General features: G+C 33.2%; 1 protein-coding gene across 1 annotated transcript in view; it reads right to left on the bottom strand.

Annotated features, from left to right (window-relative positions):
* Positions 1 to 21555, bottom strand: part of Lrp1b (LDL receptor related protein 1B) — a 1652823-nt gene that overhangs the window by 42830 nt on the left and 1588438 nt on the right. Inside the window, exons 85-87 of the mRNA XM_090342868.1 lie at positions 11704 to 11878; positions 7256 to 7360; positions 6248 to 6361 (exon numbers count right to left, since the gene is read on the bottom strand). Of these exons, the coding sequence (XP_090198994.1) occupies positions 6248 to 6361; positions 7256 to 7360; positions 11704 to 11878 (394 nt within the window). The remainder of the gene's footprint in view (positions 1 to 6247; positions 6362 to 7255; positions 7361 to 11703; positions 11879 to 21555) is intronic.

The following is a 21555-nucleotide window of genomic DNA, read 5'->3' as shown; positions in this document are numbered from 1 at the left end:
ATTCATTTATGGGATTGCTCTATGTCAATGTTAAATATTTCAAATTTCCATAATACCAAAAGCCATGGCATAAGCCATATTACTTTTTAACATATCAATTTCCTCAAACCAAACAAAACTCAAAAGCACATCTCAAAAAATCATGACCTTTAAAGGCATTGGCTATGCCTGACTCTTCTCTTCCTTCTTTTTTGTAAAATGTAGAGGCTCTCAATGTAAAAACAACAGACCTAAGCAAAGACAAGGAGCAGACAGAACAAAATATATCAAACCATATTTCCTTTACATGCCAATGTATGATAGATGAAGCCTAATATTTCAGACAGATAATTTAATATAGCATCTAGAACCCTAAAGAAATATCTGAGTATACTTTAAACAATAATGAAAATGACAAATTAGGTAAAAGGTCATGGTATAATATTCAGATCTTAATAGATCTTGAATTAGGAGACTGCATAGATACGGTATGTAATATAAGGGGAATGCCTGATAGCTGTTGGGATAAACTAAGTAAATCAGAACATAACTTGGTACTTGGAAGAATTTACAGTCTCCTGGACAGAAACAGACATATAAATTGAAAAGAACCATGGCGTGAACAGACCTCATTCCCTGACCAATTCCATAGAAATATGTTACATGTCCAAAAGTGAACACAGGACAGAGATCAATTCACAACAAACTATGGAAAAATAATAGATTAATGTGAGAGATGTAAACAAACACACATACCCAGAGATGGATAATGATGTAAAAATAGGTAATGGAAAATCAAGCTCCTCAAAAGAGAAAAAGCATAAGAAGGTGAGCAAATAATTCTAGCCAACTAATCAAGGAGAGAGGTGCGGGGGGGGGAGGGAAAGAGGGATGCTCACAGCATTAGTTATTTTTACCTTTTGCTTGAAGAGAGGAAGTGTTTACCTTCTTATAAAACCACATTAGCCGCTATTGTTTCTGTTTAGTTTTTTCATACAAACACTTCCTTAGAAAATATTATACACTTAAAGATATAATGCACATTCATTTATGATTATTTACTTCATAATATAGTATGATCACAATTCAGTGATAATGTATATAACTAGGCACTTTATTTTTATACTTGTTGATTCTTTCTTTGTTGTTGTTATTGTTTTTGGTCCTGAAGTCTGGAACTCTGGGCCTGGGTGTTGTCTCAGAGCTCAACAACTCAAGGCTACTACCCTACCCCTGAAGCCACAGCACCACTTCTCTTTCTCTAGTATTTAATTGGAGAGAAGAGTCTCATATACTTATGTCTCCTGGCACCAGAACCTGCATTAATTTGGTGTAGTTGCCACAATAAACAAAACAAAAACAAAACTAACAAAAATAGAAACTAAAACATGTAGCTTAAATGAAAGACATTTTCTCATAGTCTATAATTCTCTATCATCCTATGTAATTTTTTATGAGATTGCTTTTGGCTTACAAATAACAACTTTCTTGCCAATGCTTAGAAGGCCATTTATATGAGCATGCAATGCATCTGATGTCTTTATTTGCGTATGCTGTCACTCGAAAGAGATGAGAACTGATTTGGGAGTGCTAGGGCAAAAGTCAACTCCTATGAAAAATATGTGACTCATTGGGGTTAAAGCTGCTTAAGCAAATATATCTTGTGTGAGATAGAGAAATGCTGTGAGATAGAGAGAGGCTATGTATACTACCTTGTGCCCATCCTAGGTGATAACAAAGAAGGCATAGTTATTAAAAATAGTTCCTTATTACTGGATACTGAAGTAGTATGGGAAAGATATTCTATCCTTTGAAGTAATTAAATCCAAAATAAAAGTATCTTAAATTGAAATCTTAGGCTCAGTCAACACAATTCAATATACAGTTATACTTACAGTTATACTATCAACTATTTGAGCTCATAGTAGAAACTATTTAACAATTTTGCCAAATAGCATACATTAGAATTTTATATCTATTATATCTATAGGTTTAATGTTCAATACATCAACTTTTATAAATACTAACAATCCTTTAAATAAATCTAAAATTTACAAGAATTTCTTTCTTTGGTTTCATTTGAAATTTTCTTTTCCTTCTATACATAGGGATGAGTGAAATACTCATCAAGAAGCAAAGTAAAGGTTTTCAAATAACAAATCCATTCTTTAAATTAAACAAAATTTCTATGTGGAAAAATTTGTCTGTAAATACTGTACAGACTTAACAAAACATGTGTAAGTCCTACACATTGCTTTTATGCTATGAACAAAAGAAAAATATACAACCAATAAAGCCAAGAAAACACTGTATTTTATCTTTCAAAGACATTTTTTATAAAGGCTTTTAGATGAAAGAATATGAACTATGTTTTCATTAAAAATACAGTGTCACTACCAGTTGAATGGAGGCTAAAACTTAAGTTTCAAAAATTTTCTCTTGTGTTAAGCATGGGCAGTTCATGCTTGCAATGCTAGCTACTCAGAAGGCTGAGATCTGAGGATCACCATTTGAACCAAGCCAGGGCAGAAAAATCACCATGAAATTGCTTTTAAATATGCAAAAACCAGAAGGAGCAATATAGCTCAAGTGGTAGAAGGTTAGTGTTAAACACAAAGAGGCTAAAGGATGCCTGCAGGCCAAGAATTCAAATCTCACAACTGAAAAAAAAAATCTTTCTTGTCCAAAATATCATCCACATGAAAGAGAGATTGAGGCCTTCATAGTATCTTAGCTAGACCACTTTGTGTTGCAAATAAGAATAAACATATTATATTAAAATAATTTACCTTCATATACGTTATTGCATGAAATAATAAGAATAATAATGAATAATATGACATGAACAAATAGCCATAATATGAATTAATGATAAATAATATGAAATAATCTGAAGATAGTTGTGATTTTTTGATGTTCTAGAAAATGTGGATCTAAGAGACATGAGCATAACTTCTGTGTCTTATGCTTTATATCTCTTTCTGTGATCATTTAGTAAATAGGAAAATAGTACCGTGTGTGTGTGTTTGTGTGTGTGTGTGTGTGTGTGTGTGTGTGTGTGTATGTGTGTGTGTGTGAAAGTACTGGGGCTTGAACCCATGACCTGAGCATTGTTCCTTGGCTTTCTTATTCAAGGCTGGAGCCCTACCAGCAACAAAGTTCTAATTTCAGTTAATTGATGACCGATTAGAGGTAACAGTCTTTCCATAAGTGTATTTGGGGGGAAGCCACCAGCACCCATCAAGAATAGTCTCTCAAATACTTCAGGCATCCTAACTATGAAATATCTTCCTAGGACTGGGATGTAGTTCAGTGATAGTGCTTTTGTAGAACATGCAAATCCCTGCATTTATTCTAAGCACTGTGAGAAAATACAAAACGTTCTGTATCCCAGTGGCTCACAGCTATAATACTAGCAGAATTATGAGGGTCTCAATTTGAAGACAACCTGGGCAGAAAAATCCCTTAGACTTTTTATCTTCAGAGAGCTTGAACTGGGAACTAGAGTCTTCTTTCAATTAGCGAATAAGAAAAAACTGAGCAAGAACAAGAGCTTGAAGCCCTGAGATCTACTCTCTCTCTCTCTCTCTCTCTCTCTCTCTGTCTCTCTGTCTGTCTCTGTCTCTGTGTCTCTGTCTCTGTCTCTGTCTCTGTCTCTCTCTCTCTCTCTCTCTCTCTCTCACACACACACACACACACACACACACACACACACACACACACACACACACATAAGGAAAAAAGAAGAAAAAGAAAGAGGACAAAATCCTTACTGCACATATGCATTTTTTTCTGCACTCCTGACCTTGAACTCAGGGCCTGATCACTTCCTTGGGCTTTCTCAAGGTTAGAGCCAATTGAGCCACAGCACCACTTCTGGCTTTTTCTACGTATGTGATACCTAGGAATTGAACTTGGGTCTTTGTGCATGCCAGACAAACACTCTAACACTCTAACACTCCCATGTAAATTGTTCATTTTAGTTTTTCTCCATTACTATTCCTTTATTTAATTCATAACAAAAATAGAAAGAAAGAAAGAAAGGAAAAAATAAAGAAGGAAAGAGAGAAAAATACTACTGTAAGGAGGGCTCAAGTACTGGACAAATGAATAGTATTTGTAAGATCTTGAGTTCAAAACCAAGTATACTCAGAGAGAAAGATGAGTGGGATGAAATAGAGAGAGGAAGAGAGAAATATTAAGAAAGAGACAGAGGGATAGAGAAAGCAGAACAAAAAAGAGAACAGAGAGTAATAAGAATGTAAATAATCAAGAATTGAAATAACTAGGTCATGAACTTATGAGTCAAACAAGTATGTGAGCTCTCAGATACCTACCACTTCATGGTGTAAACTTTCTGATTTATCCTGAAAAGGACAGCAATTAGATAGTAATAAAACAAACATAACCTAGCATTCTCTATTACATATATGAAGTACTTAATGTAGTAACTGCCACATAGTATATGCTGAGTGCATATATTGTACCAGTATGAATGTTACTAAACTGGCTTAGCAAATAACTACTTGTAAGCCATTAATATTTACTGATTGAATAAAATCGAAATGCAATTTATTTTACATTATTTTATGGAAAAACTGTTGAAGGAATGTGATATGAGTACTGCTTATTTTTTCAAAATAAATTGTGAAGTATAGAAAACCAAGGTACATACAATCTTATTTTTTCCTGGCTAGGTAACCTGATAGTGTGAGTATGATATTTTCTGATATATTTAGTTAGAACAGATAGTGTGGGAAAAAGTATATATATATATATATATATATATATATATATATATATATATACACTGAGCTGTTCTCCTCATAAGTAACTCATAAGTATTCTTTGGGGAGGAAAGATATAATGAGATAATGAGATCTAATGTGTGGGGGACAAAGTCGGCTTGAAATGATTATATATATATATATATATATATATATATGGCCTAGAAACAATGTGACAGTGACACAATAAATGCTGCTATAGAAATTTTACAAATGAACTTAAAAACTGTTCATTTGTTTTGCTGGGCGCACTGGCTCACGCCTGTAATCCTAGCTACTCAAGAAGCTGAGATGTGAGCATCAAGGTTCAAAGCCAGCCAAGGCACAAAAGGACCTGAAACTCTTATTCCAATTAACCTCTAGATAACAGGAAGTGGGATTTTTATCAAGGGTAGGGTAGTAGCCTTGAGATGAAGACCTCAGGGACAATGCTTAGTCCGAGTTTAAGACTCATGACCCGCCCTCTCCCCCAGAAGTCTTTGTTTGATTTTGGCTCAGCATCACTGTGATGTTACTCACTTGGAAATATTAATGAATGTCTCTTCTCACTATTCTTCCTCTAGCTGCACTGTGGGGTCCAAACTATCAGTTTTTATTGTATAGCCCCTGATTTTCAGGTCTTTTTCTACCTGTTAAGAGGCATCACCTTCAAAACCCAATCCCCTCAGTTCAGAATTTTACCTCAAAACTCCAGGAGATGATCTTTTTTGGTAATGAAATATATGGATTTTAATATGAGTGTGCTTTAAAATCTTTTCTGGGTAGATGGATGTCACCTCTAGTGAGGTTACAATAAAAACTGCTAGCTTTAATAGTATATATTAAGCAAGATGCCATACATGCAGCTCTCCAAAGCTCTAATAGGCTCTGCAAAAGTAACTTCTATTGTTATCACCCAAGAGGCAACCCTGGAAATATTTGAGGAGATAGGAGTTCATTATTGTGGATATTCAAAACGCCAGAAACTGAACACAAAAGAATGATTTAAACCACCACAAAATTAAATTTCTGGAAATGCACTGACATATACCTCTTTTCTCAGTAGGAAGTCTTTCTAATTAAGTTAGGAATAATCATCAGTAAAATTTTAGGAAATGAAGCAATGTGTTGCTCCCTCAGTGAATGCAAAAGGAATGCCATTTACTAATTAGCAATCCTCACTCCAAATATAGTATATCACAATTGACTCTTAATTCACCTGCTTCTGAGGTTCTCTAATTAATTTTTACTATTCTCACAAACTCTCTTTTACTAGACTAGCTTTCTTTCATTCTTTCTGTTGCATTTCTAGACACTCCAGTGGTTTGTGGTGCATACACTTATCAGTGAGCGAACAAAGGTTAAGTGTGTATGACACGGATGAGTCCTGAGATTAACTATACACTGTGAAATGCATGTGGATGTTCATGATTTAAACCAATGAACTGTGGCCTGAAATGATGTCACACGAAGCGCAGCGGTAAGTGGAAGGTTAAACCTACTTGCATCTCGGCTCATTAAACGCAGTTAAAGTGCAAATCCCCTCATTCTGACAGTAGTGATCACAAGGGTTCTCTTTCTGGTCACAGCGCTGACTTTTAAACCCCACAGAGCATCTGCAGAATTTCAGTAAAATACAGCTAAATAAACCATCTAACTTTTAATATCCTATTTTTTTGCCAAATGTTTCAAATTCATTTCATACAGAGATAGAACATAGGTATAAAAATGTTTCCAGAAATGCTGTTTTTCTCTCTCGCACAGGCTTTCTTATTTCCATGCTACACTGACAAGTTGGAGAACGGGATGCCCATGTGAGTTAAACGTGTACAGCATCCCCCAGAAAACTGATAAAACAACACTCAGAATTTGCATAGTTTCCAAATACTGTCGAGGGGCCTCATTCCACCTTGGACCGTAAGATTAAGAGGTAATTAATATTTGTAATTTAATACTATTGATATTTGACCCTTTACTAGGTCGGCTGGTTAAGTTCCAAGTAGTATATTAAGTTTCAGATGTTTTCTGAAACATTGGAAAAACTCCAGTGCTTCCCACAACCAGGCTTGATTTAACATACTCTAAAGCCAGGGGCTTCATTAGTTTATGTAATACATTATTCTAACTCTGATGTAAACATTAATAGCATTATACATTAACAAAAAATAGATATCTCAAGCTCTTCCAAAAAAGATGGTGTCAAGTATCAAATGATTCATCACTTATGATTATCTCTAGGATTCACATTGCTGAATAAGGTCAATAAAATTAGAGTACTCTCCCCCAACTGAAATTTCCAAATTAAAAATTTGTGAATGTTTGAAATGATATGATGCTCAGAACTGAATGAGTTCTCCCTCATGAAATCATTAGCAAGTTGATGAAGATTCCGTAGCACATGAGCCAAATGGGGGGCAATATTTGATCAAAAATGTCCATGAAACACCCACTTAAAATAACTTAGCCCAAGAACAATAGAACTAGGATGACATGCACAAATGCATACTCACAGACACACAGGTACATTTGTCTCAGGGTCCAGCTGGCATGTGCCACCATTGTAGCAGTAGCCATCACATAACTGACAGCTAGAGGCTATCTTTCCATTTGTGCAGCTGGAGTTAAAAAAAAAAAAGAAGCAAACAATCCAGTATTACCAGCATATCATCACTGTTGAACACTGACACAAATCTCTGTAAGAAGGGAAGATTCATCATATAAAAGTTAATAGAGGTGCTGGCATTTTTCAAAAGACAGAGTAACTGAGGGCAGTTGTTCTTATCATAATGATCACAAATACAATTTCTTGGTAATTTTCAATTCATTTTCATCACATTAAAGTTTCAAGCTAGCTAGGTGTGTGTGGGGGGACGGGACACAGTGTCCACCGTTTACTCTTCAAGGAATAATTAGATATGTACCTTTATCTTTTTTTCTACACCATGAAGATTTGGGAACTTCTCTGTGACTGTAAGCCACATGAAGAAATACTCTGGAAAAATAATATAAGACTTTGTCTTTTATACTAGAAAATGTAGATCCTATATTGGTAAGAATGTCTGAATTTAGTTTTCATCAGTTTACCTTATTTCTTTTTTCACTATAGTCTAATTATTGTCAATGTCAAACTATTTACTCTAATAGAAAATATGGACCAATTCACTGAAATAAGCAATAATATTATGAGGTATATTCATTAGTAGAGCAAAGTGATAAGGCAGGAATTATTGAAAGCAGTCCTGAAAGAACTTTACTATCATACTACATTTCTGCAAAAAGAATAAATTATTTGATTATTATTACACTAGAAAAATTGCCTTAACAATAATAGTGAAATAAAATAAGTTTATTTTTGCCTTATTGTACTATTTAACGGCAAGTTCTTGCATTGTATCATGGAAACATGCTGGAACAGCAAAAGAGTGTATTATATTTCTGCATTTTCAAGAGTCTTGCTCTGTTTGGAGGTATGGAAATCACAATCATCTTTTTCAGTAACAGAAATACCACATATCATGCTGAAATTTTACCACCTGATCACACTGGCACTTGGTATTATGAAAATACAAGTTTCTTCCTAGTAATTCCTGACATTACCTCAGCAAAGAAATCATTCTGTGCTAGGATTAATAGATCATTTTGATCCTTCCCAGGATAATTGTCTAAGCAAGTCTCCATGATATGTAAGATACTTCAATATGATTAATAATGCCTTGTTTTATATTATATTCATATATATCTGAACTCATGAGGGTTGTGTAGCTGCTAGACCTGCACTGAAGTGCTTGTAAATTTTGTTGGCATTGAATTTGAAGATAATTATTTTTTAAATGGTTTGAAACAAATATATCTCCTTTCAAGGTTAACAAAAAAAGGTGAATAAACTCTGTGTGAATTGTGCAATGAGGATGTGTCAAAGTGGGCCTTAATATGTAGAAAGACAGCAGTCTAGCATTTCTAAGATGTAATATCAAATATCACATCTTTAATAGTCTATGCAAGCATTCCAATATGGACACCAAATGAATCAAGTTCACAGTCAATCATATTGCTGTTTGATATCCTAAATGGATCTGAGGGTATTTTTTTGTCCATGCCAAGATTCCTTCAAAATAAGGAAGTTATAGTTTCTTGATCTATCAAAGGGATAGTATAAAAGGGAAACCAGCTCATTTCACATTAAAGGATTCTTTACAAAATGATAACAGCATGCCAAACCTTATTATCTAGAAGTGAGAGTAACAATTGTAATTTAATGGATATTATTAAAACTTCTGCTTCCTAAAGGTATGGAAGATTTTGCTTCTGAGTTTTGCTTGAATTCACACTTGAAAATAGAAGTTTGTAGTTATTTTAAATGTGAAATTTCAACCCTTCAGATCTTTAAAGAGTATGCTAGGTACCCATGAAATCAAATGAGTAACTCTCAAGAGAGGATAACCAAGATTCAAATGCTATGTACATCTCATCATATAAAATAATATTTGTCAAAATGAACTCCAGAAAATGGAAAAATTTGTTAATTTTTTTTTTACTTTTCCTTTTATCTTGTTTGCTCATTTATCTGTATTCGGGTAGGGTCATAGAAATGGTGGAACAATATAGTGTTCATACTCACTAGACCCTATGTTAAATGGAACTATACAATTTGTGGGTGGCAGTAGTGGGGAAGTGAAAACTTGGAGAGAGCTAGGGAAGGGGTGACATTATAAAAAAAGGAAGTGTACTCTTTTTCTGTCTTATGTAACCATAAACGCTCTGTACGTCACCTTTACAATAACAATACATAGAGTATGACTAATATTTTTATGACAATTTCCTTTTTCAGAAGTGTTTGTGATATACGTATACTTTGTAACATATCCCATTCTGAAAGTGAAATATCTGTTGTCAGAGATGAAGAAAGAATTCTCATAAATGTTGACATCCAATGAGATCTTAGACAATTCCAAATTATGGTAAAGTCTCATTTCATTAATAATTACTTTGTTTCCATAAGAAAAGAAAATATGTAATCAGCTATACTTTAATACAATTCTCATAATAACAAAAATCATAGTCTAGCTTTACAAACACTAGTGACTATGATCCATGCATACATGCTGAGTTAATCTTACTTAAGTAAAAACAAATGATTAGTAGACTTCTGTTGGAATTTATTTTTTTTCTGTTCTGCATGTATGAAAGAAAAAGTATGATTGGATATGCTATTATAGTGTTAAGATATAATAAATTGTACATATGTAAATAGGTATAGTCATTTAGCATACTTCCTCGAGGCACAGAACGTTCTATTTGAGAACTGTATATACTGATACAGACTGAACATATTGTAGGCTGATAAACTGTCATGTTCCTGGTTTTAAAGTCCCACTATGTACCTATTCAACACACAGATTTTTGTGATCTTTGAAAAGATCAGAACTGTGAAGTCAGACTTCAAAAGACTGCCAGGTTATGGTGTGGCAGCTGGGAGAGATGACCTCCCAAGTTCATCAGACAGACCCTTTGAGATGCCCTTCCTTCTTCATCATGACACTATTTTCTAGAATGGAAGGGAAATACGTGTCATTGCACAACGTTTTAGCATTAGCTGGGAGGTCAACTTCAGTTCACTGCTATGATGCTCCATGTACTGGAAAAAAAGAAGTTTGTACATTGTGTTAGGAAAAAGTCCCAAAGACATGAATATATATACATATATATATACACTCATATTCATATATATCAGGGCATATATATATATAAACTGTATATATATTTATTTATAAACTAAATATATGTATAAACTAAAAACTATTTATATATTTATGCATGAGCTAAAGAACTTCTATGCTCAAGTGTGACCACAAAAAATCTGTTTTGTTTGATGTGCCCAATTATTTGGGAATTATAATGCACATGAAAGTGTGATTGATTTTATGTGCATATTAAATGTGTAAATACATCATTCATACTCTTAATTCTTTAAAAAATAATGTACTTTCTCACAAACCAGTTTGCTTGCTTGGATAAATGTCATTCAAAATGATGACATAAGTCATTTAGAGTAAGTTTCAGAATGTGAGTAAGTAAATGATAAAAAAAATTGTTGACATTAGTAATAAAATTTTATTTTGCTTAGTTTGGCAGGGCAACATATTTCTTCTGGCATGCTTGAAGTTCTCTCAGTAGAAGCTGTGGCATGGACATTTTATGGTGCGTTTTTCTATCTCATCTTCTTATTTATTTTACTCCTAAGCAAGGCAAGTGACAGAATGCAGTCCTTTAGAGCCCTTCTTTATAAAGGCTGTTAAAGTAGTGTGAAGTGAGGATTGATCTGTGACCTCAGTGGCATAAACTTGTTTCTTGATAGAAACTAAATGGCAGTGCCCTTTAATCTGTTGTTTTCCATTTACTTAGTCTTAAAACTAAAGGTCAAGATGCGATGCTAAAAAAGTCAAACTTAGACACTTCTGTTTTACTTGCTTTCCAAGACACATTATTTTTTTTCTAATTTTTAATCATATAATGTTTGACTAAGAAAAAGAAATTAGTGCTGTTCCCATTAGATGGAGACTTGTTTCTCCTCCAAAGCTCAGTTCACAGTAACGGAAATGCTAATACTGTTGGGTAATGATTAGACAAAAACCTAGGCCATTTTAAAGGCATGATATTTTATATAGTGCTTTCAAATAATATTGCCTCTGATGATTATTTACATGATCATTGGTATATTTTAGATAATAAATAATTGTACATATTATGTGATATTTTCATATTCTTAAGATATTCACAACAGGTATCAAATAAACATGAGATTGGTTGAAATGATGGACCTTCACTGAGCATGAAAAATATGCAATTGTCACCATGAGTTTTATAATTAAAATTTTTAATTTGCTTTCAGTTTGTTTGCTGAATTTCTTTGTTGTTTCAGGTTCAAATATGTTATAGATTAAATTGGAAAACTACTTACTTGCAAAATATGTCTTCATTCTCTTTATTTATAATACAGTGCCCCCCATGACATCTGATACATTTGTCAATTTCACATTTTACTCCTTCATAGCGGGTTGGACAAACACACTCAACACTTCCATCATCACCAATGGTGCATGATTCAGAATTTACACAATAGTGGTGGCATACATCTAGAAATAAGGCATAGCAAAGTAATTAAAGTTGTAATAATTATTAGTAGACCACTCAATATTTAAATGTCAAATAATTGATATTTACAGTTTGTACAAATATACAAAACAGCCCTTAAAGTTGATTTCCGTTGATTTCATTTTTTGTCTAGTCTTGATTTCAAGTTCTAATCAAGACAGTTTTTATATGTTAGCTGACAAACTAAGTTCTAAATTATAAAACTGAAGGAAAAAATAAAAAGATTCTTTAGTATTCCTTCTAGTGAATAATATCACTGTGTTTGGAATGAGAAAAAAAATGTCTTGTGTGTGTTTTTTTTTTTTATATATACCAGTTAGCATTGCTCCTCCTCAGACTTGTTTTCATCTAGAGAGAATGCTTTTGTATCATCCCTCATGCTGGGGTTAGGAGCCTTTCTGGACATGTGCCAGAATAAGCCAAAGCATTTTCTTTTTTTTTGCATGTATTTTTATTGTCATTAATAGAAGGGTTATATGATATTTGCCAGATAGGCGGTGCATTAATTCACATACATTGATACCCTTTCACATGTCTTGGTCCCCATTTCCCTGTCCCCCCACCCCCACCCCTCATCTTGTTTTCCCTCGTTCCCTATCCAACTTCAAATAACCAAATACAAATATAACCGCTTTATCAGGTAACAAAGAGAGATACTGTAACAATATGAGATAACCAAGGGACAGCAAAAGAGATGAGAGATAACATAGTACCTTAAGAACAACAATCATTCATTATATGGCTTATGTTTCTATATCCTAGAGATCCTTTCATTTAGCGTCCTACTATATGGCCTTTTGTATCAAGGTTTTGCTCTATTGCAAATCTCTGCTAAGAGAGCCCAAGGTTTCTACTGATTATGACAAATAAGGGAAACCATTGAGCCTAAGTTCCTTTGAGTCTGGCTTACTTCACTTAATATGATCTTTTCTAAGTCTTTCCATTTCCTAACAAATGGGGCAATGTCATTCTTTCTGACAGCAGCAAAGAATGCTTTTTCTAAATGGTGGTACAGGGTATTTGTGGAACACCTAGAGGAAAGGTGCTGGGAAAAAGCATGGTAGGTTACTCTACATATCTGCAGTGAAAGCAAACCATGAGACAGAGAAATAATTAGTATTAGTCATCTAAATCTTAAAGCATACTTTTTTTACTAATCAATAAAGGAAAACTTGGGTGTAAATAGTTCTATACCTGTTGAATTATTATATTATACTATCTTACATTATCAATGAGACATAATATCCTATTATACCAAGGGATCTTGAAAATTTATATTGACCACTATAAATTTAGAATTATATTGCTTCTGCATTTAAAAATGAGATAAAAATGTGGGTATGTTTATCTATAAATATAAGAATGTCATAATTTTTAAATATTGAAATTTTTAATTCAAATGACCTTAATAATATATGATTAAATAGATTTCTGATTTTGTACTTATAAGTATCAATTTTCTTTACTATTTAGCTGTGACACAAGATTAAATGAGGCTACTAGAGATAAAAATCTCAATTTTAAATCTTTTAAGCTGCCATAAAAACTATGATGAGCATGAAAAATTAACACATATTCAAAAATTCTCATATTTTTGTGTTTATCCCTCAATTAAATCATATAGTAATTAAATTTATTGTTAGTAGTGATCCATATTTATGGAATTTATTTCAATCATTCTTATACTTGTTATTGCATTATGCTAAGGAACCTCATTTAGATTCAATGTTTAAGCCTATTTCTACGTGTTTGGACTACATGTACGACAAGTAACATTTTCAAAAGTTAAGAATCTTGAAGATCTGAAAATTAAGTGTTATGTATTTGGCACTTACAGTGTAAAAAATTCTGTAAATATTCAAGAAGAGTGTATTAATACAGGCTCAGGTAATCATTCACTGAAAACTCATTCAATCCGTGTATCTCTGAAAACAATTTTCATTGGGCAGCCTGCAACTTCACAAAGCGTTTCATTGACAAAGAGCTCTTTTGGTGTTCTGTATGACTATGAGACTGCATCTGGTAGTCTTATTTCAGCTATGGGATGTAACATCATCCCATCTATTATGTCATTGTTCACAAATTCCCATAGCAAATAGTTCTTTGAAAGCACACAGAACTGGTATCCTGATGTTACCTGATGTCCATTCTTAGGTTAGAACTCTTAAGTATGGAATGGAATCTACATGGTAATCATGGCACTCATTCATTAACTAGAATCTGGGTATAGGGAATTCAAGAAACAATGAACTAAAGACAATTTATTGATTTTCTATAGAAACTTGATTTAATTAAATTGAAAGGGAAATTTATCTTTTGACTAATACTGAATATCCTAATTAAAATGTGATTGTTAATATACACATTTGAACACATTTTCTTTCTATAATCAAATTTCTGCAAACATGAGAAATCATGAAAAACAGACAATTTTTTTTTTGCCAGTCCTAGGCTTGAGCTCAGGGCCTCAGGACTGTCCTTGGATTTTTCTCAAGGCTAGAACTCTACCACTTGAGCCTCAGCACCACTTCTGGCTTTTCCTAAGTTTGTGGTACCAAGGAATAGAACCCAGGTCTTCATGCATGCTAGACAAGCACTCTACCACTAGGCCAAACTCCTGGCTCCAAAGACAAAAATTTAACTGACATTTTGAAGGCTGATAACTGCTTACCACATTATAGCTGTAAATGCTTTTTACATTAGCTGCAGAGTGAAAGAACAAAGTTTAAATCTCAGCTATAATATGCAAATTGTTAGTAATTTTGATCCACAGATTAAATAAGTTTTGAATAAGTGAAAAAGGATATGAGAACACAAAGAATTACAAGAGTCAGAAAAAATTGCAAATTAGCAATTCAACAAGATACCATAGCAATGCCCCCAAATTGACAAACAATATCACAAACTCTCATCTACTTTTAGTAGAAGTGAATTATGGTTCAAACAATTTAGAAAAGAATTAACAGTACATATGCAAATTAAATATATCTATATCTTTTATTCTAGTACATCTACACTTAGTATATATCCAAGGGGCAAATATATACAATCACTTCAAAATGAGGTACACTGTAGTTAGAGAAATGATTCTTATAAACAGATTTACACTGAACATCACCCAGGGGTCCATCAGAAGAATGGACAATTGGGATTCATTTATACAATGAAATATGCACAAAATGGGAACAATGTTATCACAGGCAATGAGTGATGTGGATGAGTCTCTTAGGAATAATGTTGAGAGAATATGATGGATGAAGTATATACATATATGTGCATATATACATATATATGTATATATATAAGTTTAAAAAAGCAGCATGGGAAGTCTCATACTAGTTATTTGGAACAGAAGGAAAATCTAATAAAGAATTTGGAAGATCACAAGGGCTCAATAGCTATCTATGTACATGTAATTATATAAAATTGTGCTTATTAAAATGAACTCCAAGAAATGGAAACTAGAGGATTTTTCATTGTACTGTTCGAATTTTTTCTTTTTTTCCTTTTGCTTTTTCTCCCTTTTTTCATGGAAAATTATGTTGGAAATTAACTATACAACCTATGGGGAAGTGGTGGGGAGGAAAAAACTAGGAGAAAATGAAGGAAGGATGACATTGTTCAGAAAAAAATGTATTTATTATTTGACTTGTGCGACTGTAACCTTTCTGTTCATCACCTTTACAATTAATAAAAGAAAGATTTGTAGTGGAATTTGTATGAATACCTGATGATAATTTATTAAATGTATTGCTGTTTCCTGATTTTTCTTTGTGAACTATAATTTGAAGCTTTTCTTTTCTTTCAGCCCAAAGGCTTTTTAAAGTAGGCTAGGTAGTTTTCTCTTCATAGACAATATTGTTTAAACAATTAATCTCCTACTTTGTCTCCCTAAAGGTCATTTTCTCCTGTCCCATACTTTTTCCCTAACATATACATGTACTTTATTCAAGGTAGTTCACTGGTCTTATAATATACATTTGGAATCCAAATAATATAAAAGAAGTGATAGCTTTGGATCAATTTGTAGAACAAGCAGATATTTGAATATACATGTAGTAAAGAATTCTAAATAACATGTTCGGCCAATCCACTTTCACACTTTGAGAAGAACATAGTTTTCAGATCTGAATCAATTTATACAGATATTTAGATGTGAAACTATTTCATATTTCACAGTTTACATGCCAAATATTATATGCAGAGTTGAAGGACAAGGGGCAGAATTATTCAGGATTCTAACTCTGGTAAAGTTGCTTATATGTGGCTGCCTATGAGTCTTCTGGTATTTTACATAAAATATAAGGCATCTTGAAGTTATTGATTTATAACTTATCCTAGATTGTTGTCTGATGCTTTGTTATAATTCTAGTACTTGTTTTTCATTTATGTGTTTATTTCATGCTTAATGTCCTTGTTCCTTCTCCCTGTTCTTCCCATCCTCTTTCCCATCTTTCCAACTTTCCTAATTTATTTTTAATTTGTATAAAGGATATTAAAAGCTCTTCTGGGGCAAGGAGTTTGGCCTACTGGTAGAGTGCTTTCCTAGCTTGTACAAAGACTCAGGTTTGATTCCTTGGTACCACATACAGAGTAAAACCTGGAAGTGGTACTGTGGTGCAAGTAGTAGGGCTCTAGCCTTGAGAAAATCCAAGGACAGTGCTCTGTCACTGAGCTCAAGCCCAGGACTGGGAAAAAAAAAAACTAAAAAAAATATAATAATATAAGCTCTTCGGTCCACTTCTTCAATTCTAAGATTCCTGAACACAGAAGCACACAAATGTTACTTAAATTATTTTAGTATCTTAGGTTTACGTTACTACCTAAGCACTGGATATGTGTAAAGCCAAACTACCATAGTCTATTCAAGTAATTGATGCTATTGCAAGTGTCATATGGCATATATGTACCAGTCCAGGAAGAACTTGAAACTATCCAATGGGATAGATCTGCTTCTATTTTGGGTAGTTCTACCATCTTCTATTACAGTCCTATCACAGCTTCTCCACAGTTCCTTCAGTATTAAGGCTATTAAGATAGGCTATAAGTGAAAGAAATATCATCTTAGTTTTCCTTTATTTTCTTGCGAGCCACAATCTAACCCACTCTGAATTACAAGCATCTGTGAATAATTGTATAAATATGTGCTATATTTTCATCTGTTTACCTCCTGTATATTCTTAAATAATTTCTATATTCAGATATATCCTAAATACCTCTCTAGCTATTTTTCTGATGAAAGGCCTACTTAATTAGCACTTTCTAATTCAGCAAAAAATATGTTTACAAATTTCTCAATGTATGAATAATAGTGTATGAGAAGGCTTCTTTGGTATATAACTCTATACACGGATCCTGGTAGCTCTGTTCCACATCTGTCTTTGATATAAGCAGAGATACTTATGGATCTATAGAAGAGTAAATAAACTTCTTGTCCCAAGTCAGAGACAAAAATGTATTTCATTATGTGTACAACTTGAGCAGTTTAAGGACTTTAACATAATCTTAAGTAGTCTTTTCAAAATATGCTTTCACATTGTGTGTGTTTGTGTGTGTGTGTGTGTGTGTGTGTGTGTGTATGTGTGTGTGTGCTGATTGATTCTGGGCCTTGAGCTCAGGGTCTAGCCATGGTCCCTGAGTACATTTTCTCAAGACTATCACTCTAACTCTTGTGCTACAGCTACAATTCCAGATTCTGGGGTACAGTTTATTGGAGATAAGATTCTCAAAGTTTTTTTCTGCCAGGGTTGATTTTGAACCATGATCCTCAGATCTTAGCCTCCTGGGTAGCTAGAATCATAGGCAACACTTAATGCAAAAAAGTGATATTCGTATTCATTCATCATTGTGTGTATTGAAATGAACTTGTCTTCATAGAAGCTTATAGTTTTCTTATTTACCTAATATTAATATTATTGAATGATATACTATTGACTATGAGACAATAGACCAATCTAAATAAAATGTTAAGAGTTGCTACATAAAAGAATGAGAGGGCAGGGAGGCTGGGGTTGGTTAGCACCAAGATATGTAAAAAAGGGGATGAAATTTTAGTTTTTCACACACACACACACACATACATCATATATCCCTTCAGAAACAATTGTAAAAGTTTCAAATGCTAAGCTTGGTTAATAATTACTATCAGTAAAAGATTTTTAATGATGTGAGACTGAAAGACAGATTGAAAGGCACACAGATAAGTGCCAGTAAACTCAGTTACTTAGGAAGCTGAGATGTGAGGATCATGTTTTAAAGTCGGCCAAGGCAGAAAATACTCCCATGAAACTCTTATCTCCAATTAACCACTCACAATCAAGAGTAGAGCTGTGACTAAAGCTATTAACCATGGGCATTGATCGAAAAAGCTCAGTTACATGTCCTAGGCTATGAGTTCAAACCCAATTACCAACAAAAGATATATAAAATAAAATGAATAAAGAAAGAAAAGAGAAAAAGAGTAAATAAAGAAGGTCATAAATTTTGGGAGAAGTGGAATGAGGGAAGAATTTAAAATTAAGTAAATAAGTCTGAGGATAAAAGATTCTAAGCAATATTGCGAGTAGGAAAAGCTTGAATTTATGAAAAGGAAACTTTCAGATTCACAGTTATTTACCTATGTTAAATTGAAATGGAAGTATAGGGTTCACATTTTTCTACTTGTTGAGGACTGGCATTTAAATGACCATACACAAAATAACAAGCAACAAACTACAAGGAGAGCCAGAAACCAGGCAAATATTAGGAAACTAACACAAGAAGAAAAACAGAATCAAAATTAATGTCAGCATATTTGGTAACGTGAACATATTTTGTTACCATTAAAGTGAGGTTTTATTTCTACAGAAATGACATGTCACAACTTTTGGTTATTTCGCTGATGTGAAAGGCATTGTAATTGAGATTTTCTGAATATAAGAAGTGACATTTATCTTATGTGATTGTTGTTCTTAATGTACTGTTATTTCTTTTCTCTTTTTTTGCCCTTTGGTTAATCTCATATTGTTACTGTCTCTGACTTTTTTACTTGGTAAATTGTATATAAATTTATTTGAAATAGAAAAGGGAAGAGGGGAAAACAAGATGATTTGGAGGGGTGCAGGAAGCGAAATGGGGACAAAAACATGAGAAGGGTTATCAATGTGTGAGAAGTAATGCACCTACTACCTGGAGAATGTAACTGTAACCCCTCTATACATTATCCCAACAATAAAAATAAATAAATAAATAAAAAAGAAGCAATTTTGAACTGTATTTTACTTATGTAAAAATAGGGGAGACTACCAGGAAACTATATAATAGCACTTTGTATTCACAATGGAAAAACTGTTATAACTTCTATAGGGTAATTATACTAAGAGCTACCTGGTAACACTAAACACAATCATGCAATGTAGTGGAGAAGACAATGATGAATATATAATTACTGAGTACTGATATGCTAATTATGTAGTTTGTAACTGGAGAATAAATAAGTGGCTATTTTCTGGATCAGTAATAAAGTAGTTTTTTAATGTAGAATGTTACTATACTCCATTCCCCTATGCATTATTTTCAAAGCTTTCTTTTATAGGCAATCAGAAATACAAAGAAATATTTATTTAATTTTTTCACAGTAATTTTCAGTAAGTTCAAATGTGTGCATGTATTTGTATACATACAGGTTAATGAATATTTATAGGGAAGTACATATTGAAAAACTCTCCATATTTAAGTTCAACCCCAATTATTCCCTTCTACTGAAATACAATTGCAAAGACATTTAGCTATCAGCTCATAGTTGGTACTCTGCAATTCATATTGTAATTGTGATGTATGCAATTTAAAGGAGAATAAAAGCAGGCTAAAATCATAGCTGGTAAATAAGAGCTAAAAAAAACTCAGAATGACTAATGGTATCCCCAGAGAGCCTTTGTCTGGTAATACAGACCAGTTACATATAAGGGACAATAAATTATATAATTATATGACTGTTTACTACTATTCAGCTTCAAGGTCTGCAAATTAATCAGTTTTAAATTCATGCTTTAAGCATGTAATAATTTAGGACTATGCTCTGTATTTAGATACACAGAAAAACACATTCACAGAAACACACACATATACACTGAGAAAACTATTGTAAATCAGACAAAGGACAAAGGGTAAGCCATACACACAAAGCACTATGTTGGAAATGAACTTTACAATCTGGGGGGAGTAGAGTCACTGGGGAGAGAAAGTGAGAGAAAACAAGGGAGCGAGTAGCAATATTCCACAAGAATTATACTCTTTCCTTACTTATGTAATGGGAACCCTTATATAGATCACCTTTACAATAAAATACAAAAATAAATGAGAATTATATCATTTTCACAATGAGAATTAGTCATACCGTACAGGGTATTTTCCTACTCACTTTAAAACCAGTCACCAATTTCTGTGCAATACACATTCAACCTTCAACCTTCTTCAACCATGTCTAGGAGCAGTGGGTTCTGTGAATTTTGCTGATAATCTTTCAGCAGGGGTTTATGACTCCTGATGCATGTGCATAAAATGTAGAATGATGTCCAGGAGAGCTGCCAATAGTATTTTACAAACCTTATTGGACACTTATGTAAGGATGTTGTAATCAGATTAAGAAAAATCACTGGCAAATATAGGGTGGACTTGGAAACTATGTCCAGTTGTTTTTCAAGCCAACAGCATGACCGTGTGTGGTTTACTTGATTAATTTCTCCAGAATGCCCTTCTATTTGATTTCAATTGAAGAGTTTAATCATCATGAGTATATTATGACAAGATTTAATTCTTGCAGATTCCAAGTGTATCCTCTATCTCAGCAAAGCCACCCAGAACTTACTTTTACTAAAAATAATGCACATTTCAGAAAAAATACAAGATATAAAAGCAGTTTTAATAATGATTAAACATTTTAGTTCTCTTCCACATGTCAAGAATATGTACTTGTTTTAGATAGTATCTTCTTTTTTAAGTTAATAAACCAAGGTACAGAGGCCAAGATGATATATAAAAAGGAGAAAAATAAAACTTCAAATCAAAATAAAACTATCTCTCAAGAATACATTTGTTGTTTTACTCATTACTATATCATTATGCTCAGGAACTTATTATTGTGCTTAGAGAAAAAGAACAACCGTCAGTGTACTGTAAAGTACAATAGATGTGCTCTTCTTTTTTTTCCTTTGTGTGCACTTAATATTGAAATTTCTACACGTGAGGAGATTGTAAGGGCTGAAACTAGCTATGTCCTGCTTTTATTCTCCACACAGTCTGCTTGATACTACTAAACACTACACCATCAGGATTCAGAAACACTACAATCCCACATGCATAGCAGAAGTAGTTACAAGTCAGAAGACCTACTGCCTCCCAGTATAGCCACAGGAATATTGCTTTATTTGTCTGCTGATAATTGGTTCACACTGCTAAATTTACGTACTTGAAGGACTTAGCCATTGATATGGTAGATCTGTTCTTTATTATTCAGAATCATCTCTGGGTCATCTGGATATATTAAAAGCAAAAACAGTAGCCAAGAACTTACAAAGGGAGGCTTTTAAGAAAGCAGTATTACTTTCAACTCATTTAAGGCAAAACTATTGAAAGGACTTCAGATAATGTGTTTAGATGATTAAACGTCTAAACAGAGGTA

This window comes from Megascapheus bottae, chromosome 12 (assembly GCF_031878675.1).
Source record: "Megascapheus bottae isolate mThoBot1 chromosome 12, mThoBot2.hap1, whole genome shotgun sequence".
Classification (NCBI taxonomy): Eukaryota; Metazoa; Chordata; class Mammalia; order Rodentia; family Geomyidae; genus Megascapheus; species Megascapheus bottae.
Note: the sequence above shows the minus strand (reverse complement) of the source record. Positions and strands in the feature narration are given on the sequence as shown.